General features: G+C 37.7%; 1 protein-coding gene across 1 annotated transcript; it reads left to right on the top strand.

The window, feature by feature from the left end:
* The first annotated feature begins 21,428 nt into the window (after positions 1-21,428).
* On the top strand, positions 21,429-24,822 carry CYP711A1 (cytochrome P450, family 711, subfamily A, polypeptide 1). The gene is made up of 5 exons (XM_089391316.1): positions 21,429-21,926; positions 22,018-22,170; positions 22,272-23,031; positions 24,078-24,173; positions 24,257-24,822. The coding sequence occupies exons 1-5, from the start codon at positions 21,646-21,648 to the stop codon at positions 24,599-24,601; spliced, it is 1,635 nt and encodes a 544-aa protein (XP_089247442.1). The 5' UTR covers positions 21,429-21,645; the 3' UTR covers positions 24,602-24,822.
* The last annotated feature ends 406 nt before the right edge of the window (positions 24,823-25,228 follow it).

The following is a 25,228-nucleotide window of genomic DNA, read 5'->3' as shown; positions in this document are numbered from 1 at the left end:
CCTGCCCTCCCTGTTGGCCCTCGCCTACCCCCTCAACCGCCCTCCCCGCCCATGCCCACGCCTCGGCCGCGCCACCCTGGCGGCCCGCCCGCCTGCTCGCATGGTGGCTGGGTGATTCTGAGAACTACCCAGCCACTGCGCGGGTGGGCGGGAAGGCAGGCCGCCGAGGTGGCGCGGCCTACCCTGCCCGCCCACCCTCACCCGGCCCAGCCCGCCCACCCACCCACCCGCCAGGCCGCCGAGGTGGCGCGGCCTACCCTGCCCGCCCACCCTCACCCGGCCCAGCGCGCCCACCCACCCACCCGCCCGATCCACGCCACCCTCACCCACCCACCTTCCCCCAACCTACCCCGCCCATCCACTCGCCTGACCCGGCTCGCCCTCACCCACCTGCCCATGCCCGCCTGCCTGCCCACCCAAGCCCGCCCCGCTCACCCGCCCACCCATGCCCGCTTTCCTGCCCACTCTCACCTGGCCCGGCCTGCCCACCCACCCAGCTGCCCTCGCCCACCCCACCCGCCCTGCCCTCGCCCGCCCGGCCACTCACCCCATCCTCGCCCGCCCGGCCACTCACCCCATCCTTGCCGACCCGACCCGCCTCGTCCTCACCTAGTCGCTCGCCCTCACTCGCCTGACCCACCCCACCTTCGCCCACCTGTGCCCGCCCATCCTCACCCGCTCCGCCCTCGCCCACCCTCGTGCAGTCCACCCCGCCCGCCCGCCCGCCCACAGCCACCCCGCCCACCCCACTCGCCCTCACCAAGCCACCCTCACCCGCTCACCCTACCCACCCTGCTCGCCCTCACTCAGCCACCCTCACCATCTCACCCTACCCACCCACCCGAACCCCCCCCCCAAGCCGCCCTGCCCTCGCCCGCCCGGCAACTCACCCCATCCTCGCCCACCCGACCCGCCTCGTCCTCACCTAGTCGCTCGCCCACCCACTCGCCCTCACCCGCCCGACCCACCCCACCTTCGCCCACCTGTGCCCGCCCATCCTCACCCGCTCACCCTCGTGCAGTCCGCCCCGCCCGCCCGCCCACCCACCCCACTCGCCCTCACCCAGCCACCCTCACCCGCTCACCCTACCCACCCTGCTCGCCCTCACTCAGCCACCCTCACCATCTCACCCTACCCACCCTGCTCGCCCTCACCCAGCCACCCTCACCCGCCCCCCTGCCCGCTCCCACCCACCCCCCCACCGTCCGCCCACACCTACGCACCCCGATCGCCCCCACCCACCCGGCCCACCCTATCGCCCCCACCCACCCGGCCCACCCTATCGCCCTTACCCACCTGGCTCGCCCTCCCTCAACTACCCCTCCACCCCCATCGACCCCACTCTCCCTCACCCGCTCGGCTGCCCACCCCACCCCATCGTCCAACACCTACCCTCCCACCCGCCCACCCTTGTCGACCCCGACCCGCTGCCCACCCCCCGGCGTCCCTTGCCCACTCGCCCGCCCACCCACCCGTCAGAGATGGCTAGATGATTTTGATTATACAGATAAAAAATTTATGATATATTTTCATTGTTAATTTAAGTTAATATGTTTTTGTTATTTACTGATTTATGTGTTTCTATTTTTCAGGAAAATGGCATCAAAGAAGATTTATGTGAATCTTTCTGGACCAAAGACTGTTAAAGGTGCATCTTCAAAAAAAATTGGTGAATGAACTCCACCTGAGCTCATGGCTACAAATCTTTCAAGTGCCTCATGTGATAAGAAAATGATTTCAGGCTGGAAGAATTCAAAAGAGGTGAAATTTGCATCAAGAATCTATTATGTGAAAGAAAGAGAAAGCCAAAATGTGAATATATATCTATATATTGATATACTGAATGATAATGGAATTTAGGAGGTGATGGGAAGAGTCATAGATATATGTTCGGTACTAGACATTGAAGTTGTTTACATACCTACAAAAGCTCCCAAGTCACATGAAAGGATTAAATACCGACTGTCATATTCATTGTATGACACGAGAGAGGTATCTACAAGTTGTGTAAACAAATCGTAAATGAGATGACACAAAACATCGTAAGTATTGTTATTTATATTTGTATTTTGCGTTCTTGAAAGTGTCTCGCTATATTTTTTTTAACTTTATTTTTATTGACATATGATATTTTGTTTGGCAAAATTTTGTTGAAAGTTGTTCAATTAGGTTGGATGGCATTCATTTTATAGAGCATGATATTATGAAAGTTGTCAACAGTTTTTACTCAGTGTCAAAAGAAGATATGGAAAATAAGCAAAATGTAGTAATTGATGATGCTACAAAACTACATCCAAGGAATCAGAAAAAAAGCCCTCTGGTGGATAAATCTAGCAAGGGTAAACAAGTTACTTTTGAGGATGATGAAGTTGACACTGACACTGAAGCATATGTTTCCCTTACTGAAGATGACATTGGAACTGAGAAAGACCAAAAGTAACAATGCCCAAGAATAAATCTGTTGAGAATGTTATGACGAAGAAAAGTAAAGTTGAAGATTTTGAAGTAGTCAATACCAACAGTCAAGAACCTAGTGAAACTTCAAAAGAAAGCAGAGAAATCATTACACCAGGAGCTGATTTAGAGGATGGCATTATCAAAACAAAACAAAATGCCATTCGACATAATTTGACAAAGAGAAACTTAATTGATGGTGGTCATATATTTCAACTTAATGTCAAACAAACCTATAAGGCAAGTGAAGGACAATGTCAATATCAAGTCAGAAAGCCACATCATCTGCATGTTCACAACTTGAAGACATTGATGAGGTCCAATCCATATGCTCATATGGTTAGTTATGTGCTTCTTGTTGATCCACTTCAAGTTCCCAACAAAGAAGCATTGGATAAGTCAAAATGTTTTGAATACAATTATTATGTGCTTGGGGGGAACAATTCTACAAGCTCAAAGACAATTGATGGAGGAATATCCTAATAGCCCACATTTTGAAACAATGAAATGTATCATTTATGCTGGTTTATCAGATACAAAAGCAAAGTTAGTGGCATGGGATCATAATTCAGATAATGAATATAGGATGTATATGACTTTCATCCAAAGGGTTAGATTTATTCATAGTGAATTTCAAGAAAAATGTGGTGGAGATAAGATAAATGTTACTGCAGATTTCCGAAAGGAATGTTGTATGGAAATAGGCTATCAAATTGAAGAGAAAACCAATTCAAAAGGTGGAAAAGACAACAAAATTAGTGATTTATTCAGAGGTGTTGATAACATTTTCCAATTGGCATCTAGAACTGGAGATGTTTGGAAGTTGATTGATGAGATTTTTAGCATGTGGGAAGACATTGGCACTAAAAACCAGAGGGTCAAAATTTCTAAGCCATTGATATGTAGCAATAGTAAATCAGCTCCTGAAATGAAGCAGCTTCCAGACGATATGACTATCACACCTTGGAAAGCAATGCAAGAAGTGAAAGATGAAAAAATTGTCAAAACAATATTATCTCATGTGAGGTCAGGGGAATTATCATTGGAGGAAATGTCTGAAAAATTTCAAAAGTAAGTTTGCTGAATTATTTTTATTTATTTTGAGATTATAATTATCTTTTAAATAAAACATGTTGTTCTTGGTAGTATTTGTTATACATATCATTATATTAACCTTTTGTTACTTTATCTATGCAGTCACAAAGTTTACATGAAAATTCAAGAACAAATGGTTAGAATGTTGAGTGAAGATAATTGGGATGATGTTGTACGCAACTATCCAGATTCAAGTTCTACACCAACATTAAAAGCTTTTTATCTTGCATTTAAAAAAGTATCTTGATTTATACATTCATTTTTATTCATTTGTGTACTATTTTTAATTTATAACTTAAACATATATTTGTTTATTTTATAAAAAATGAGGAAGGATGATAATGGAGCACCAGATAGTTTCAAAACCTTTATTGAAAAAATAAAGATCGAAAGACTGAGGAAGCAACATATTAAGAATGTTGAACTTGATCCAACTCTTAATCATTTTATTTGGAATGGGATAGACACTATTCAATATCAAGTAATACAAGGCGACTGTGAAGACATTGCTAAAATCATACCTAAAAGGGATTATGCCCTAGTTATTGCAGATATTCCCCATGGTTTCAATATTCCAAACATTGACTATGATAGTGACCCTTATACTTATCAAGCTCTTAGTAAAGTGGTTGCGGAATTTGTAGAAGTCACGTCATCACCATTATGGAGATTTGTGACACTTCATTCAGACACACAATTGGCAATGATATTGTCAAGCTTCAAGGAGAAAACAAATTCAAGGATGGAGCTTACATGGTAAGACATTTAAAATGTATATTTGATTAATGTTGAAAAATTCATTTATGTACAAGTTAATTGAACTTTTACGATTTCATGTTATAGGAAAAAGTCAAATCTTCTTAACCATGAAGATCAACAATTTATAAATGATTGTCAGTTCATTCATATTGATAGTTGGGCAAAAGATGATAACCATATGTCTATGATTTTTAATCGGGTAGACGGAAAAAGTCATAGCCAAATACTAACATATGATGCTGTTGTGAGAAAACTAACATATGAAGACAAAGAAGCAAAAGGAGAGATAGTTAACATTTATCAAAAACCACAATTATTGATTAATTATCTTATAGACATATGTTCAAATGAAGAAGATTGGGTTCTGGATTTATTTTCTGGCTCAGGTAAGTTTTATTATATGGAATTGAATTTCAATATGTTATTTTTCAATTAATATGTCATTGTACTAATTTAGTTCATTATTTCTTTTCTGCTTAATAATTAGGTACAACACTAGCATGTTGCCTTCAAAAAGGAAGAAATTGCATTGCAATTGGAAAAGATCCAATAGTACAATTTCATTCAGTAAAGAATTAATGCTCTTCAATTTCTTCCAGATGCAATGCAAGAAATTGGGTTGAAGAAATAGGACTTTAGTGAATCACATGTGGCAAAAAAGTCAAAGGAACCCCAACCACCATTACATGGAATGTTTGGAAGGACATAGATTGGGAGATTCGCAGACATCAAAGATCCATTAGAAGAGGAAAATGAGCGAAAGGAAGCAGAAAATATTGTGGAAGAAGACAATGATGAAACTCTAGAGGACGAAGAGTTTGGATTACGTGAAATTGTTGATTAAATTTAAGTTATGCTTGGAAATCAAGCTTTGCAATGTTTTGACTTTGACATTTTATGAAAAGAATAAACACTCAATTAAGGTTGTTATGCGTTCAATATTTGTAATATGTGATTTTCGCATTAATTTTTAAGTTAATCATTATTTTTTGAAAAAAAAGTGATTATTATTATTTTTTTGACATGAAATTCATAAAAAAAACAATTATTTAACCATTTTTAGTTAAAATTTTCGTATAAAAATTATGATTTTGACATGTCAATTCTAGCAAAAAATTATCAAAACATGTAGTTTTTTAGTTATATTTATGTTAAAAATGGTTATTTTTATGTCCATTGTTAAAAAATATTGTTTTTTAAAAACAATTATTTCATGTGGATTGAAAAATTAATTAAGGATGTATAAATATGTAGAATATCGAAAATTCAAAATATCGACCTTCTAATTTAAAAATGTAAAACAATAAGAACCTCACTACAAAAAAATCAAAATTAAAATAAGAAACAAGAAAATATGAAGAAAACGACCACTTCAAAAATTATTAAATTTACAAAATAATTATTTAGATTTCATACATTAGAAAATTTAAAGTCAAAAAATAGGTCTTTTAGAAAAAGGGTCCGATGCAGAATTACCACTTTTTTAAATCAGCATGAAAAGCACTACCATTCTAAAACAAAATGTACATAAAAAATAATTAAAGTGCCAAAAGCAATTCTCTAAAAAAAACATGTGTGTTCTGCATCACCCCTTTCAAAATCAGGTCACTTTTTTGCTATCTCTACGAAACGGGTAATAGTATCAGTTCCTGTTTCACAGTTTACATTGTCTGCAGTGCAAATCTGACTTTTCTCCTTGAGAGTGTCTGCCCCCCTGCCTCTAAAATTTCTTCCTCTTCCTCTTCAACCACCTCTTCCTCTGAACGAATCTTGAGCAAGATTACTCTCTCTATATGCAAGGCACACACCCCCTTTAGAAGACTGAGGAGTTGTCTTCTTCCCAAAAGCTTTCTCTCTTTTAACAATTTTTTTCACAAGGGAGTCAAAGGTAATATCTTTGAGGTTTCCATTTGCTTGCAATGACTCGAGATAATTTGAGTAAGTGGGATAAAATGCTTTGAGAAAATCTATTAGAGGTATGTCCAGTTCAACATTAGTGACTTTGATATCATGCATAATAGATTTTGCTTGTGATGCAAGAGTAAGAGGATCATCATTTTGTAATTCAATGGTGAACAATTTAATCATGAGTTGAACAACTTCAAGTGCAGAGTGTGAGTCATAGAGTTCCTTCAGTTTTTGTAAGTCTTCGAAATAATTTGAAAATGGTGAAATATGGTGATTCACATCTTCATTTACTAATACTGCAATCAATGCATAAGCCACGCTGTTCTTATTTTCCCAAATGGCGAATTCTTTGTCTGAGGTAGGCTGTTTTGGCTCTTTATCTTCGTTTCCAATACACACTCCTTTCCACAACTCATTAAAAATGAGACTGTGTTTGATTTTCTGAGACCACTCAGGATAATTTTCCTTCCCATTGAGGGGCACTCCCACAATAGATATTAATGAGTGCATTTTAAAAATATATATATATATATATATACTTCTGCTACTAATAAGCTATAAGAAATTACACTTCTGCTTGTAAAAAAAAACTACAATTTTAATGTATATAACAGAGTTATGGACATACTCACAAAACCCAACAGGTGAGTACATATGTAAGGCTTCCACTTCAAAAGGTCCGATTTAGAGATGGTCCACACAAAAATTGAACCTCAATGTCTAACTATCAACACAACACACATTCAAGACCTGTATCTCATGGAGCAGTTTCCTCACATAACCAGCCGAATGTCTGCAACAATTGCTAGAGAGGGGAAAACCTGCAGAACGGTTATCAAATTCTTGACAAAGGCACATCTTTGGAGTGGTTGCAAGAGTTCAGTTCTACAAAATAGGCAGAACATAGGCAGAATAGGCAGAAGGGAGTTACAAAGTAGAGAGGGAATCCAAAAATGGCACTGGCTCTGATACCATGTCAGACCAGGAGGTAACTCCTCAAATGTAATCATATTATTCATTCATGTTGTTTATTATTATAGACAAGAGGGAGTGACTGTTCAGTTCATCTCCTGATGACTCTCCATTTCCCCTATTATTTATTTACACTAATTACAGTTTTTCACCCAATCCCTACAATTAGGTGTCAACATGATAGAAGTAGAGTTGCAAATGAGTTGATTGGTGAGATCTGGCAATATAGTTGAGTTATTGTTAGCTGAACTCAGTTAACTTAGCTCTAATAATTAGTTAAGTCAGTTGAAGGTCAATTGAGTAGTTATGACTATTGTTAACTCACTGATATCTTAGTTAGCTATTCAATTAGCTAAAAATAGACTCAGTCATGCATGGAATTCGAATTTCCTAGTATATTTGTGGAAAATGTACATTTGTATTTATAATTGTATATTGTTGAGTATACAATGTTTTGTTGGGTTGTGTTATATTCTTTCCATGACTAGCCTATGTAGTTAACCAGGGGGTTAGAGTGGGGGACAGAGCCCCCCATTCGTTGCATCGATTGCGTAGCGGGGGGGTCACAAGGGGTTTGAGAGGTGCAAGTAACCCCACTCTATGGGGTCCAGGGCAGCGCCTCGAAAAATTTTGGTTTTGGAATCTATGTTAGGCTAGGCGGACCCACCTATGGTTTTGTGCATGATTTTCGCACATGTTTTTGGATGCGATGGTTTTCGGTCCATTGTATTGAATGCTTTGGCATGTATAAATATGTATTATAACATTGAAAGGAACATAATGAAAATCAAGCTGGTAGTCCCAGTTTTTGGATCCAGGGAAAATTTCTGTGTATATGTGTTTTATGTATTATACTCTTGCATTGTTTATTTTATGTGTTTTAGAATTCGTATGCAAGTAATTTCTGTACGGGGTTAAAACCTACATTTGGTATCAAAGTTGTTTTGGCTTCAAGGGGACGCCTTTATTGCTGAGGGGTTTCCCTCGAGCCTATGGTAGACATTGTTTAGTGGGAGATCTACGAGATCGATTCTGGTGGTGAAAGAAGATGGTGAGCAGTGAAAAGATAGAGATCAAGAAATTTAATGGTCAAAGTTTTGAGTTGTGGAAACTCAAGATGGAGGATCTGTTGGTGGATAAAGATCAGAGGATCGCAGTAGATCCGGGTACTAAACCAACAGAAGTTTCCGATGAAGAATGGAAGAAGTTGGATTGGAAGGCAAAGAGCACAATACGATTGTGCGTCTTAGATTTAGTATTGCTGAATGTATCAAGGGAAGCTACGGCAAAGGCTTTGTGGGACAAGTTAGGGACTTTGTACCAATCTAAGTCTTTGGTGAATAAACTGTTCTTGCGAAAAAAGTTGTATAACCTGAGGATGAAAGATGGAGACTCAGTGACAGATCATCTAAACGCATTTAATATTATGGTAAGTTAGTTAGCATTTGTTGATATTAAAATTTCAAATGAAGATAAGTGCATTAGTTTGTTGTGTTCTCTACCAGATTCGTGGGATAGTCTGGTTATTGCGATAGGTAGCAATGCAACTGCCTTGCAGTTAGATGAAATAGTCTCATCCTTGCTGACGGAGGAGATGAGATGGAAAAATATGGAGAGCCAAAATGGTGATGCCTTGTCTGTATGAGGACAGTCCCAGAACAGAAACAAAAATAAGTGATCGAGTGGGAGATCTAAATCTCCAAGAAAACCTGTAAAGGTGGTGTGCTGGAAATGTGGAAAGGAAGGGCACTACAAAAGGGACTGTCAATCTAAAGCTCCTAATAAAAGAAAGGGATCAGATGATGCTCCTTCTATAGAGGTGAAAACCACCTCAGATGAAGGTGGGGATGTGTACTTGGCTTCTTCAAGCACACATGTAGATCATGAGGCATGGTTGATTGACTCAAGTGCATTCTTTCACTTCACTCCCCATAGGGAGTGGTTTTGTGAGTATGATAAATATGATGGTGGTGATGTCTTCTTATGGGATGATAAGAAAGCTAGAATCATTGGTCGTGGAAAAGTAAAGTTGAAGTTGCAAAGTGGAAGGGTTATAACACTTCCAGGTGTTTCGCATATTCCTGCATTGGACAGAAATCTGATTTCTGTAAGCAAGTTGGATGATGCAGGTGTAAAAATAATGTTCGAGAAGGATACTTGCAAGATGGTTCGGGGAGCACTGGTATTGATGTGGGGAGTTTGGATTGGAACTCTATACAAGCTGTAAGGTAGTACGGTTGTTGATGGCTGCAAAAGTTTTATGGTTCCTGAAAGTGGAGTAGAAAATCTAGTGGTCTTTGGAGAGAAGACCATGTTGTGGCATCAAAGGCTTGGACATATTAGAGAGAAGGGCCTTCAAATACTTCATGGTAAAGGTATGGTAGAAGGTATGAGTAATAGCTCTTTGGATTTTTCTTTTTGTGAAAATTGTGTATATGGGAAGCAAAATCAGGTGAGTTTCCCCTCTGGTGGTAAGAGGGCAAAACATATATTAGAGCTTGTGCATAGTGATGTGTTTGGACCTGTGAAGGTTCCATCACTGGGTAAGTCTGTGTACTATGTATCATTTATAGATGACTTCTCAAGGAATACATGGATATATTTCCTTAAGAAGAAATCTGAAGTCTTTGACAGGTTCAAAGAATTCAAGGCTCTGGTAGAAAACCAGACACAGAAGAAGCTAAAGGTGGTAAGGACAGATAATAGTGGAGAGTTTTGCAGTAAAGAATTTGAAGAATTCTATAAGAAGTGTGGTATAGCACAACAGAAGACTACTCCATATACACCTCAGCAAAATGGAGTTGCAGAAAGAATGAATAAGATGTTGATGGAAAGGGAAAGAAGCATGCTCAGTGGTGTCGGGTTAGGACAGAAATTCTGGGTAGAGGCGGTGGAGACAGCATGTTCCCTGAGAAACGGATCACCTTCATCATCGTTGGAGGATAAAACTCTACAAGAGGTATGGACTGTTAAGAAAACCTCTCCTTCACATCTGAGGGTATTTGGATGTGATGCATATGTACATGTTCCAAAGGAGAAATGAACCAAGTTGGATAGTAAATATGAAAAGTTCATCTTTATTAGGTATAAGGATGATTTAAAGGGTTATAAGCTTTGGAACCCAGTACAAGGAAGGTTGTGTACAACCGAGATGTGGTGTTCAGAGAGGTGGAAGATGTTATTAAACATAAAGTCCAACCAATGGAACCTGAGAAGATAGAGTTTTAGCTAAAGGAGGAAGAATCAGACTCTACAGTAGAGGAGGAATCAGAAGGTGAAGAGCCACAAACTCCGGGTGTGAGAAGATCAGTTCGAGAAAGAAGGAAGACAAAAAGGTATAGTCCATCTGCTTTTTGTTTAAATTTTTCTTTATTTATTACTGATGATGATCCCATAACTGTGAAGGAAGTAGTAGATTCAGAGGATGGAAAACTCTGGAAAGAGGCCATGGTTGATGAAATGGCATCTTTTCACAAAAATGAGGCTTGGGATCTGGTGGAGTTGCCGGCTGGAAGGAAACCCATTGGCAGCAAATGGATGTTCAAGAAGAAGACAAATGCATAAGGAAGGTTGGAGAAATACAAAGCTCGGTTGGTAGCAAAAGGTTATTCCCAGGTGCCGGGAATTGATTTTGGTGATATTTTTCTCTTATTGCCAAGGTAACTTCTATTAGATTACTTTTATTTGTTGTTGCTGCTTTTGATTTTGAGGTAGAACAGATGGATGTGAAGACAACATTTCTTCACGGGGATCTGGAAGAGGAATTCTACATGAAGCAACCTGAAGGCTTTGCGGTGAAGGGTAAGAAAGAACTGGTATGAAAGTTAAATAAGTCTCTGTATGGGTTAAAACAATCACCAAGGATGTGGTATCAGAAATTTGATACATTTATACGGGGACTTGGCTTCACTAGAAGCAAAGCATATCACTGTGTGTATTTTAAATTAATTGGTGACTGTGTTATTTATTTGGTCTTGTATGTGGATGATATGTTGCTAGTTGGAAATGACAAAGAAATTATCTAGGATTTGAAGACCCAATTGTCCTCCAAATTCGACATGAAAGATCTTGGTGTTGCAAACTATATTTTGGGCATGGAAATTAAAAGAGATCGGGCAAAGAGGAAGCTTTGGTTAAACCAGAGGAAGTATGTTGAGACAATATTGCAGAGATTTAATATGAAGGATAGTAAACTGGTGAAGGTTCCTATTCTTGTAGGTGAAAAGTTATCTGCTGAACAGTGTCCCAAGACACAAGAAGATGAAGAGGACATGTCCCATGTTCCATATGTAAGTGCAGTCGGTAGCCTGATGTATGCATTGGTTTGTACTAGACCAGACATTGCACATGCGGTGGGAGTATTGAGTAGGTTTATTTCAAAACCAGGAAAGGAGCATTGGACAATAATGAAGCGGGTTTTCAGGTATTTGTGTGGCACTAGTGATTATGGTTTGTGCTACCAAGGAAGACTAGGATTGGACAGAGTGTTGGATATTCGTGGCTTTGTTGATGCAGACTGGGTTGGAGATCTAGATCAGAGAAGATCTACAAGTGGGTATGTGTCTAACCTATTTGGAGGTGCAGTCAGTTGGATGAGAAAGAAACAATCTGTAGTGGCACTATCAACTACAGAGGCATAATACATGGCAGCCACTCATGAAAGCAAGGAAGCCGTTTGGTTGCAGAGATTGTGTTCAAGTATGGGGTTAGTACAAGGAGCTATAAGGATAGACTGTGACAGCCAAAGTACAAATTTCTTGGCAAAGAACCCTACATATCATTCAAAGACAAAGCACATTGATGTTTAGTATCACTTTGTGAGGGATATGATAGAAGAAAAAAAGGTGTTGCTAGTAAAGGTGGACACTTTGAGTAATACTGCAGATGCATTAACAAAATCTGTGAGCTCTAAGAAGTTCTCTTGGTGTAGAGAAACAATGGGCATTACAGGGCTAGATAAATGACTAAGCTCTCTTGTGGCCCCTTGTGGAAAGAAAACAACAAGTGGGAGAATGTTGGGTTGTGTTATATTATTTCCACGACTAGCCCATGTAGTTAACCAGGGGGTTAGAGGGGGGCAGAGCCCCCCATTCGTTGCATCGATTGCATAGTGGGGGTTTCAGGGGATTTGAGGGGTGCAGGTAACCCCACTCTATGGGGTCCGGGGCAACGCCAAGGAAAATTTTGGTTTTGGTACCTATGTTAGGATGGGTGGACCCACCTATGGTTTTGTGCATGATTTTTGCACATGTTTTTGGATGCGATGGTTTCGGTCCATGGTATTGGATGCTTCGGCATGTATAAATATGTATTATAACATTAAAAGGAACATAATGAAAAATCAAGCTGGTAGTCCCGGTTTTGGGATCCAAGGGAAAATCTCTATGTATATGTGTTTTATGTGTTATGCCCTCGCATTGTTTATTTTATGTGTTTTAGAATTCATATGTAGGTAATTTCTATACAGGGTTAAAACCTACAGTTTTTTTACTCAGCAGGTCATCAATTCCCCTTGGATTTTCGCAAGGAAATAGGGAATTTCCCTATCATTTAGGAGCTTAATTCCTACTAGATTTCACAAGGAGATAAGAGGTTGTTGAGGCTTGAATTGCCTAAGTGTTGGCTAGATCAGGTCAGGAATCAGGAGAATAGTTTTATAGTGCAAGTTGTGCTTCAGAGTTGAAACAAAACATTGCAATTGTTTCTACTTCATGTATGAATTAATGTAAAGTAGTAGAGGGGTATTTTCCTGTTGGGTTCACCTATAAAATCATTTTGTTCCATGTGTTATGGTGGTTTCATGTTATTGGATGTGCTTCTATCTTATGTTTTCTTTTCCACAAAATAGTAGAACAATTTTTTGCCTCTTGATTTCAGTTCGATTTCATTAGAAGTAGAAAATTTCTTGCAATTTATACATGGTATCAATGCCTTGGAAGACTAGATTGAAACCTTTGTTCCATATATTCTCTCAAAGAAATTTCAATTTGCAGATCTTTTGGTGCAGCTTCTCTTCAATGAAGTTAAAATGTCTTTCAATAGATTGAGGTTGGAGTATGCATTGGAGGCCACCTCGAATATTTGTCCTTAGAAAGACATGATATAAGTTTCCTTGGATGATAATTGAGTATGTAAATATACACAAACTGATATTCCAAAGCCAGCAGCTTTAGATGCACAAATTGTGGAAGAAAGACACAAAAGTATCTAGGAGAATTATTCTAGAGGGTATCATAGATCATGTGGTCTTTAACTTGCACGAAAAGGAGACTCCTTTTTCAATGTGGATAAATCTCACTAATTTGTTCCAAAGTAGAAGTGATGGAAGGAAATTTTCATTGAGTGATAAAATGAGGAGAATTTGAATGTTAAAAAATGAAACCGTTCCTTAATGCCTATCTAGATTCAATCAAGATCAAGATGAACTTGGAGGAGTAGGAGAAAATGTTCCATCATCTAAATTTATGAGCTTAGCACCCCTTGGTTGTCTGAAATGTTGGCCAACTATCATGATACAGTTAATGGAAGCAATAAGCTACCAAATTGGGAGAGAATTTGTTTGATTTGGTGCAGGAGGAGACCAAAAGAAACACTAGAGATAGTGTCATATCCATTATAGATGAGAAAGAACATTGCACTCTAGTTGGTAAGGGAAAGAACGCCAAGGGAAAGAACAACCAAGGTGAGGCATAGTCCATCCAAAACAATGGCAAGAAGAAAGACCTCAGTAAAATAAAAAAATTCACTGCCATAAATATGGAAACTATGCAACCAACTGTCCGCACAAGAAAGCTAACAAGGATCCTACAACGGGACCAGGAGAAGATGCTCTGACATCTCAATTCAAGCTATATTTCACCCTTTTTTCTTGCATGGAAATCACAGTAAGAGGAAGTGAGTGATACCTAGATTTTGGTGCCTCATATCATATGACAATAAATAAGGAATTCTTAAGTAGCCTAGAGGTTAAGGATCTCAAATTTCACATAGAATTGGGAGATGATGGGAGGTATAGTACCAAAGGAATTTAGATTGTCACCTTTAAGAGGGAGTAAGGCTCCCATCTTCACCCGAAAACTGTAATGTATGTGCTTGGTCTGAAGAAGAATTTAGTTTCTGTAGCTATACTTGAAGACTATGGATATGATGTTTTGTTGAGTAAGGGGAAATCATATTTGAAGAATGTTTCGATTGGAAAAGTAAAACAAATTTGTGCTCGAGCTAAAAATATCTACAATCTAGAGGTAGATTTCACCATGCATGCAATTGTAGCTCCAGGAATGAGGAGGCAGAATTTAGAGCCTTAGTACGAGAGTTGCAAATATTTCGATAGGTTTCATAGGAGAGCAATAATAATTATAGTATACTCTTCTCCTGGATCATTATCCTTGCCACAGGGGTCCACAATATTCAAAAGCAGAAGGATTAGTGTCTGTTGATGCATTCTTATCTTGAACGACAATTGCAGATTAACTATAATTGTATGTTGAGGAGCGTAGAGAAGTATTGATAACAATGAAGGAGGCATATTACAAAATAAACAACATTGTAGTTTTTTAGTAGACAGTGTTGAGACTAGTAGCATTTAGAGGCTCTAGAGATAGTTTCATCTCATAGGCATAGTTGATTCATTATTTTGGATGCTTCTTAGTTGCAGTTGTTGCAGTAGTAACAACAATAGTGAGAGGGAGTCTTGTTACAACACATTCCTATAGAAGAAGGATTAGAGTTGTGCAGAACCCTTTTATTGTTAAGAGGGAGTGTTAAAATTGTATAAAGAAAAGGCTAAATTTGACCAATTCCTTAGTCAAATGGAGAAAAATTGATTTTCCACATCAGCAAGATGACTTGGATTGCAGTTAGCTAGAGTAACATGGCCTTGTATACTAGTAAAGTCAATAAATTTGATTTTGTAGGCTAGAAGTAGAGTTGTGCATGAGTTGATTGCTAAGATCTAGCAATCTAGTTGAATTATTGTTAGTTGAACTCAGTTAATTGAGATCTAGTCCTTAGTTAAGTAAGTTGAAGGTTAGTTAGGTGGCTATAATTATTGTTAACTCATTGATCTCTTAGTTAACTAATCAATCAACTAAAAATAGACCTAGTCATGCATGGAATTTGAATTTCTTAGTTGAGTGGATATATGGTTGGAGATATTACCTAGCTCAAAAGGGAACGCAAGATATATGGTTGGAGATATTATTACAAGACCTTTCCAATGGTATATGGAACTACCTATAAGTACATAGGAATGAGGAGATATGAGCCAACCCAAGTACAAGCAAGTTGACCCAACCCAAGTACAAAAAAGTTGACCCAACCCAAACCAACCCAATTACAAACAAGTTGACCCAACAAGTTTTATAAATTGCTCCAATAAGTGAATGCACAGATACTATAAATAAAGGGAATATGAGTTAATTTGAATATTATCCAAGAAAGAAGAGATACGAGGCTTGAATAGGAGTAAAGGTATAGTTGTTTAGGTGATTCTTGGAGTCTAAAGGTGGAAGCAAAAATTTGATTTATGGGGTGAATGCGAGATCTTGGAATTTTCACTTCAAATTTTCTTCGGGATGTTTCAAAATGTGAAACTTCGATGATATATATCGGAGATCTTCATCTACCCATGTTTCAAATGTCAAAAATTGATTTGTTGTAATTTTAGAGATATGGTCTAAGGAATTTAGGCTTCCTAAATGTTCATCAAACATAACCGAGATTTCTATAATTTCAGAGAGTATGGTGTGAGGAAGTTAGGCTTCCTAAATACTCTTGAATTTTTCTTCAAAGAAACCATCTCGATATTTTCTTTCTATGATTTCTAAGATTCTAAAATTAGGAAGATACATAAGAGATAGGTCAAGCTACTTGTGGTAGAAATTTAGATCTATGATCATTTTAATTTCAAATATATGGTGTGAGGGAGTCAGGCATCTTGAATATTCCTAAAATTTGCTTCAAAGAGATATGATTACTATTTTTTCTATAACTTTATTTCTATGGTGTTTCAGTACATGAAATTTGGAAGAGACAAAGGAGACACATCGAGGCACCTATGGTATAATTATTAGAACTTGTTCTAATACAATTTTAGAGATATGATTTGAGGAATTTAGTTTTATTTAATGCTCTTGAAACATGTTTAAATCAGCTAAGTTGTTATTTTTTCTACAACTTTATTTATGAGATGTTTCAAACTGTGAAATATAAAGGAGACAAAGAAGATATATAAAGGTACATATGGTAGAAATTTCAAAACTAGATTTGCAAAATTAATTACATGGCCACATGAGCAAGTTTTTTTTTTGGAAGAACCCAAAAAGAATATTTTTTTTGGAGAAGTAGACTTAATGAAGCAAGAAGAAGTAGGTAGACCTTGTGAAGATATAAGAAAATATTGGAGATGGTGAATATAGAAGTAGCAAGATTACTTGGTGAAAATAGAAGTAAATAACAAACATTGTGAAGGAGGAAAAATCAGTGAAGTAGGTTGGTGTCTACGAAGATTTATAACAGTGGGTATTTGTGCCTCTTGTATGTTGGTGCCTACAAAGAAGAATAAGCTATTGGCATCTCCTTCAGGTTGTTTCCTACCCCTATAAGTTGGTGCATACAAAGTAATAGAGGGAGTTGGTGTTTTCTCTAGGTTGGCACCTATAAAGCAATAGAGGGGATTGTTTTCCATTGTGGATGGGTGCCTACAAAGTGGCAGAGTGGATTGATGTCTGCTACAGGTTGGTCACTACAAAGAAAGAGAGGGGATTGGTGCCCCTATAGGCTAGTGCCTACAAAACAATAGAGGGTATTGAGGTCCCTTTTGGGTTGGTGCCTACAAATTAATGTAATAGTCGGTTGGTGCTTACAAAGTCATCCATATACCAAAAAAAAATTGGTTTTGTCTTATAAGAGTTTACATGTACATCTTGTGTTACTTGTTAAATATATGAGTTTGATGTTTTGTAAAGTTTAAATGTTTAATTAAGTAAAAAATGGCATTACACTGATTCACCCTCATCTCAAGATAATTGTTGATTCTTAAATACATTTCATAATACTTGCACTAAAGAACTCATTTCCAATGTTTTAGTTCAAATAATACCCATCTCTTTAATACAATTTAACATTTATTACCCTCAAATCCTTCTTGGTTTGGTTGGGTTGCGGTGGGGTGATAGATTTATATCTAGTTATTATGTAAGGATGACAAGGAAAACTATATAGATCAAACATTATATTAGGAAAGTAGTTTAGATTACCATGTTAGTATAATGATTTTGTTATATGTTAGTATTCATCGTAGTAATTTAGTCTAAATTGTGTAATAATTCAATCACAGTTGATACATTGCATCACATGTAGTCACTCTAGATTATTTTGTCAAGAAATTGTTAGATTCCAATGTAGGTGCAAATCAAATATTAATTGTTGCACACATACACATAAACATTGTAAAACCATTACAAGTGCACCTAAGATATCTATTTTTTAGTCATGGAAAAAGGAAATGAATAATGAGATAGAAGGATTATTGTTGCAAAACTATGACTAAATCCAATGGGAGGAGACAGACAATGATGTAGAAGCATCTTTGACAAAAATAAATATATGTTGACCACTTTTAGTTATGTTGCATAGAGGATGAAATAAGATTGTTGTGACACCATTTTTGCAACATTTCCCTGATGTAATAATGTTATAACACCATTAATGTTACAGTGTAACTACTCCACCATTATTGTGACATCACTTTTTTTCTACAATAAAGTGACATTGGTGCTAGGACACCACCTTACTATGATAATGTTGTGATATTGTTGTTACATTGTGGCGACTTCACCATTGTTGTGACACCACCTTGTTACTACAATGATACAACTCCACTACAACATTTCAGATCATGACTTGCAAGCTTCTCACATGTATCAAGGGACTTTGTGGTGAATGAGTGGGTCACTTGTGCAAGGATATAAAGTATAGATGGGGATCTGTATAAGGAAATAATGATTATCTAGGGAGTTGAATGATCATGACTGTTGAATATGTGAGTGAATGATAATTAGATTGAGAGAAAAGTCGGGAATTTGAACCATTGTGTCTATTTGGTTTCCCTACTATAATTTAAGAGAAAGGAGTAGATAGAGCTAGGAAGTAGATTGAAAATAATAAGAGAGATTGAGTGGCCAGAAAAATGGAATAAGAGGTCATGGATATGTATGAAGGGTTTGGAAAAAAATAAGAGGAATGATTGGGCATATCTAGTGATCAAATAGGTGGTGTGCGTAGAAAATATTATTGCAAAATAGGATTATACATTAATTGTAAGAACAATTTGATGTGTATCTGAATAATAAATGAAACTTTGTTGTTTTCCCCTATCATGTTCTTTTATAAAGTTCTCAATCTCCACATCTTATATGTTACATATTAATTTCTACTAATAATAAAAAACAAGTACCTATGTGCTTTGTGGTTAGAGACTTAGTATTGTTGTGGAGACGTACAAGACTATATGGGCCCCTATGTCAAATGGTATCAAAGCACATTTAAACTCCTAATATTGGTTCACTGTTAGTGATATTGTAGTGCATGGTTGTTGCTGGACCCAAAGGAGATTGTTCAACACAATTGTTGGAGAAACATTTGTGAGAATCCAAAGCCTGAATAAGGCCTATCAATGATAGTTAGGTTGAGGGAAACTCTACAACGTATAGGAAATATTCCATGCACAGAAGGAGAAACATGAGAAGGGGTAGGGAATTAAGAATTAGATGAATTGAGAAGAATAATAGAAGATTTGCAAAATAGAATAGTTGAGGATGATGAAAGAGACACATAGTTGGAAGGCAAAAGAGACTCATAGTTGCAAAATGAAATTGAGGAAGAAGGAAACATTAAGAAAGTGGAACCAATATTATATTTGATATTTTTTTAAAGAAAGTGGTAGCACAAAGGTGGATACTCTAGGATCTGATGGTATTTTAAAGGCTTGGACTCTCATTTCTTGGACAGGAGAGCTCGAAAGTACTTTGAGTATAATAATGTTCAGGACCCCAATCACATTGGGTTTTCGATAACAAAGTTAAAGGGACAGGTTGCACTTTGGTGGGATATCTTAAAGAAGGATATGCCAGACCACCTATAGATGAATATTGGAAATTGGGGAAATATGATGAGAAAAAAAAAAGAGGAAAAATTATTACCTACTAACTACCAAAAGACTGTGTGTAAGAAATTTTAGAACATAAGGAAGAAAGAACTAATTGTCTAAGGATACATTATGAAATTTCTCAAACTGCCACTTAGGTTAGGGATTAAAGGACTAGAATATAAAAGAATGATAGGATAAATCAATGCATTAAAGTATCAAATTCAAGATGAGATAAGCACACATTTATTTTATAATGTGGATAAAACCTATCAAGTTTCCTTGAAATTCGAAGAAAACATTGGTAGAAAATAACAACACAAATGTTGAGGAACAAGACCTAGAAGCATAGGCAAAACAAGTATTGCTAGAGGTAATGAAAAGGAAAATGAATCCAAAATTAGTCAAGAAGATAAAGGAATAAATTATATTAGGAGATATAGAGGATTAAGGAGATGAAAGTATCAATATGTTATTACTTACTACCTATGGGAGTAGAGGGGTGTAAGGAATTTGAATGTTCAGAAAGGCATAATGCAAGAAGAAGAGGTGAACATTGAACACAAGTCGCATCGGAAGGTAAGGAAACCACAATTGGTGGAAATGTAATGGTCCTTGGAAGGAACAAGGTGAGAATTTAATGTTCTAGAGGGTGTTACTAGAGGAGGAACGTGTTTAAGCCTTAGTATTATAGGAACTAGGTAAAGAATCCTAATCCAAGTTAACCAACATGGATAAAATTTCAACAAAAAATTCCATCGCAAAGTGGAAACAAGCTAGTGGAGGAAGTGGAAGAAATGATGAGAGAGAAATTGAAAAGACCATTGAAATTTTTGGGATGTAAAGATGGGCATTTGTTTGGAGATTTTCCCAGAACAACAATAAGATGATTTGCAACATACAAGAAGTTATCAAGGAACATTTCCTCGAAGACAAGTAGAACACCAATGGTAAGTGGTGGGAGTTGAAGTTAAGATAGCCAAGAAAGCCATTTCGATTTTGACTAATCGAGACTTAACCTCAACTATCTTATAATTAAAGTAGTTGAATCTTGTGCCTTTCATACGTATAAGGAAAACAAATCATGGCTACTGTAGGTAGGTACAAAAACAAAAGGGAAATGAATGAATTGGTGGAGGCATGCCCATTCAAATGAATGGACTAAAAAGGTGTGGACTAAATAAGTGGGTAATTTTGCATATTTTTCCATTAGCTTGATACGGTATCTCCATTTACAAGTCAAATTTGATTGCTCCAACAAAAATTTTGACAAAAACGAAAAAATAATAAACATTTCAAAACCAATTAAAACAAATTTAAACATTTCAAAACCAATTAAAACAAATTTAATCCTTAACGAATTTTTTTTTAAAAGTTTCCAAATATATACCACTCGTGTTTTGAAGTGAAAAGAAATTTCAAAGATTAAAAATTACTAAATACTTCAGGAATTGGAAAATGTGTTTGTATATAACATAACCACTGTAGATTCTCAAGAGAGATAATGACTAAATTTATTTCAATATCTAGTGTTATTTAGAAAATACTCATTAAATAGTATTGAGTGCTATTTGCAAAGCACTATATCCAGTGTTATTTAGAAAATAATCATCATTCAATGTTTTTACAAAGCAGTGGTAAAATTACAATAAATATAATAGAATTGAAAATATAATTAAAATAACCTTTGGAATTATTATTTTTCAAAACAAATGTTTTTTTGTTTGATATTAGTGTGGAGTTGTTTTTAGTGCCAATTTTTAGAAGTTTTTACAATCGGTTTTTCTGGTCTAATTTCTCTAAAATCTAGTAGGAATTTATTGAAATCACAAGTTTGATGGGTAATCCTCTACAATCTAAGTGCCCTAGGGGTTTTCCAGGATGCTAAATCCATATATACAGTCAAAAAACTAGTTTAAATAACACAAATCAAGATTTCACCTCAAAATTTTCCAGATTCCTACACCAGAAAATCCAAAAAAACTCCTATTTAATATATAATTAAATGTAATGCAAAGAAAAAAGCAATACTATTCCTTATAAATAAATTGTAAATTATGCTTTTTTCACTTAAACTTGGCAGGAAGCTCAGTCAGAGGTCATTGCTAGGAACCCCAGGTTTAAGACATAAATTGATAGGAAACCATACTTGAAGATAGCGATCCTCTTTCTGAAGTATCTCAATCTGAAGTTTCCTCTATTTATCAAAACAGATCGTAAATCGGGCATTCGCTTTTAAGGCATAACAAGTGAGTTCGGGGCCTTTGAATGCTTCTCGCAACAAGTTATGCATTTTCTATACTTCGGACATGGCGTCTCTGCGTGGATGTCTCAGTATTTTATCAACTGGAACGAATAGCTGTGCTTCCACCGAAGACCAATCTATGAATACTGCGACAAGTTTGATTTGGATGCTGATTGCAGCAGCCGCATCAATCACAATATGGGTCTATCTAGCTATTCCAACTTGGAAAGTGCGAAAGCTTCCCAGTCCTCCAGCGTTTTGGCTCCTCGGCCACTTGCCTCTACTTGCAAAGCACGGACCCGATGTCTTCATTCACTTGGCCCGCAAATATGGCCCTATCTACAGGTTCAAAATTCCTAATTCCAGTTCATCTAATATATATAATTTGTTTGAAACCAATAATTGTAGAAGTTAATCTCTGATATAGAAATTACAGATTCAACTTTGGAAGACAGCCATTGGTGATCATCGCAGACGCAGATCTGTGCCGCGAGGTGGGGATTAAGAAATTCAAACAATTTTCGAACAGGAGCATCCCATCTCCCATCGTTTCTTCTCCTCTGCACCAGAAGGGTCTGTTTTTCACCAGGTAATTTGCTGCTTTCATAACTCAGTTATCCATCTGTTACAATGAGCTGTCAATTCAGCCGATGGCTGACTTCAATAACGTGATTGAAATTTGCCTCCCAGGAACTCAAGGTGGTCGTCAATGCGCGGGGCCATTCAGCCACTTTATCAGACGGGGCGGATATCGAATTTGCTCCCTGTGATGGAACGTGTAGCTTGTGTTCTGAAGAGAAAGTTAGCAACTAAAGAAGAAGGCGAAGACATCGACTTCTCAGAGCTTCTCCTCAGGGTCGCTACTGACATCATTGGAGAAGCAGCTTTCGGCGAGAGATTTGAACTCACAGAAGAAAACACAACAGTCTCGAGCTCGAATCCCTCTGAGGTTTCAGAATTTATCAAACAGCACGTCTACTCGACAAGCTCGCTAAAGATGGATCTGAACGGGACATGCAGTATTCTCGTGGGAATTATGTTTCCGATCGCGCAAGAGCCATTTAGACAGATCCTTAGTCGCATACCCGGAACAGGAGACTGGAAGGTTTCCATTAATAACAGCAGATTGACGGACAGGCTGAACGCGATTGTAGATAAAAGAAAGAAAGATGTCGTGGGCAATGAAAAAAGGGTTGACTTCCTTTCTGCAGTATTAGGGAGTAGGTTTTCAAGAGAATTGTTCAGTGAAGAGTACATAACCGCTCTCACATATGAGCATCTGCTGGCCGGATCGGCTACGACTTCGTTCACCATTTCTGTCATACTTTACCTCGTATCGACCCACCATGATGTCCAAAGCAAATTGCTGCGTGAAATCGACGAGTTTGGCCCTCCTGACGGTAATCCAAGTGCTGAAGATCTTGATGTCAAATTTCCATATCTCACACAGGTAATTAACACCATAAATTTTATCAGAGTATATTTTGTTTGGATTAGGCTGACAACCTAGCTTGGTTACCGGATGAAAGAAGGATTAACTCAAAATAAGATGTTTATCATCCGGATTGTGGCAAGCTCGAATAAGGATGGATGCTCCGGGATAGTTTTGATTTCCCAAAATATTTTTAGATAGTTTAGATTCCCAGAATGTATTCCATTTTTTGAGCTTGCACGGCCTTCCACCTCGACTTAGGCTTCTTTAATAGTTCTGATTCCTCAAAATGACTTCCATTTTTGAACTTGGAGGTTTTTGGATAATTTTGATTCTCTCAAAATGGCCATCATGGAGTTTGAACTATTCCGCAAAATGGTCATCATGGAGCTTGAACTTCCATTGAAATAGTTTAATTTGCCAAAGTGGCTTCCATCTTTAATCTCTTCCATAAAGTTTGAACATCCTAAGACATGTCTTCCAGGGACTAAGCCATTGGATAATTTTTATTACCCTAAAATGGCATAAATGGAGCTTGAACTATTCCCCAAAATCTGTATCATGGAGCTTGAAGTTTAATTGGAATAGTTATAGTTTAATTCTTTAAACTGGTTTCCATTCTTAATCCCTCTCGTAGGGTTTGAACATGACACTAACTTTGATTCTCTCAAAATGGCCGTCATGGAGGTTGAACTATTCTCCAAAATGGGCATCATGAAGCTTGCCTTAAAGTGACTTTCATCCTTAATCCTTTTTATAAAAGTTGAAACTGATTAGGCCATTGGATAATTTTGATTTCTCAAAATAACCATCATAAAATTTGAACTTCTATTGAAATAATTTAATTCCCAAAATAACTTCCATAATTTAATTCGCAAAATAACTTCCATATTTAATCCCCATAAAATATGATCTATGTTTAATCCTCCCATAAAATGTGAACCTAAAATCTAGCAAAAACTAAAACCCAGACAAACGAACTAATCCACTTCATGAATTCATCGAAGTTCCTATTAATCATTGAGCTGATTCAAAGGATTATTACAATATATTTCACTTTGCAGGTAATCAAAGAGGCAATGCGATTCTACACAGTTTCTCCTTTAGTTGCACGAGAGGCGTCGGAGCCCGTTCAGATAGGAGGCTACATGTTGCCAAAGGTGACCGAAACTCCCGCATTAACATTGCTAGGTAGCCTAATTTTATATTCAGCATCCAGAACGTTTTACTTTTGTGTGTGCAGGGTACATGGGTGTGGATGGCATTAAACGCTCTGGCAAAAGATCCAAGATACTTTCCGGAACCGGAATTGTTCAATCCAGAGAGGTTCGATCCCGAGTGCGAGGAAGAAAAGAATAGACACCCTTACGCGAACATCCCATTTGGGATCGGCCCCCGCGCATGCATTGGTATGAAATTTGCGTTTCAGGAAATTAAGGTGGTACTGATAAATCTCTATCAGGCATACACCTTTGACCATTCTCCCGCCATGGAAAATCCGTTGGAGTTTCAATTTGGGATTGTGGTTTCGGTCAAGTATGGTGTCAGGCTCCGGCTTCGACACCGACGAGCGCAATCCCCAGTGTAACTCAAGGACTAGGGAGTTTCAATTTGGGATTGTGGTTTCGGTCAAGTATGGTGTCAGGCTTCGGCTTCGACACCGACGAGCGCAATCCCCAGTGTAACTCTAGGACTGGAACAGTGTTCTAGATGTGTGCAGTGTGAAACATATTGTATAGATTTAAGTTTGCATCGTGTATTTTTCTGTTCAAAATTGCTGTGAAACAGATATCTGCATGTATTTTAAATTTAGATGGTCGTATAACTAAAACTTAGACGCTGGTTGGTTTATATTTGAATGTAGTCTCTATATTAGGTTTTCTAAAGGGAGAGGTCTGGGATGGGAGTGAATTTGGAAAATTAAATTGGTGTTTCTAGATGCCAAATAAATGGTTAGTGATTATATTTTATTAACAAATAAATATCTTTCAGTCTGGCATTAAAATTAATTTTAAAATGAGATTTCTTTTTCTTCAATGTTAGAACAAACAAAAGAATATTATCTCATTATTATTAATATAATTACATTTTTTATATTATTATTATCTAATTATTATTCAATTTTAAATCACTACTAAACTAATAAGAAAGTCACTACCAAACTAAAAACCAAATTAATATATAATTTTTTTTTTTAAATAAGAGACCCACTTTC

The sequence above is a fragment of the Pinus tabuliformis genome, chromosome 1_1, assembly GCF_031772625.1.
Source record: "Pinus tabuliformis cultivar Carrire ecotype Pingquan chromosome 1_1, CPIR1, whole genome shotgun sequence".
Taxonomy (NCBI): Eukaryota; Viridiplantae; Streptophyta; class Pinopsida; order Pinales; family Pinaceae; genus Pinus; species Pinus tabuliformis.
This window is presented reverse-complemented; position numbering and strand designations above follow the sequence as displayed.

Excerpts from the sequence above, each read along its gene's own strand:
- CYP711A1 (XM_089391316.1), top strand. The coding sequence starts at position 21,646 with ATGGCGTCTCTGCGTGGATGTCTCAGTATTTTATCAACTGGAACGAAT. Across the intron at positions 22,171-22,271 it reads AAGGGTCTGTTTTTCACCAG|GAACTCAAGGTGGTCGTCAA; the intron begins GTAATTTGCTGC and ends TTTGCCTCCCAG. Across the intron at positions 23,032-24,077 it reads AATTTCCATATCTCACACAG|GTAATCAAAGAGGCAATGCG; the intron begins GTAATTAACACC and ends TTCACTTTGCAG.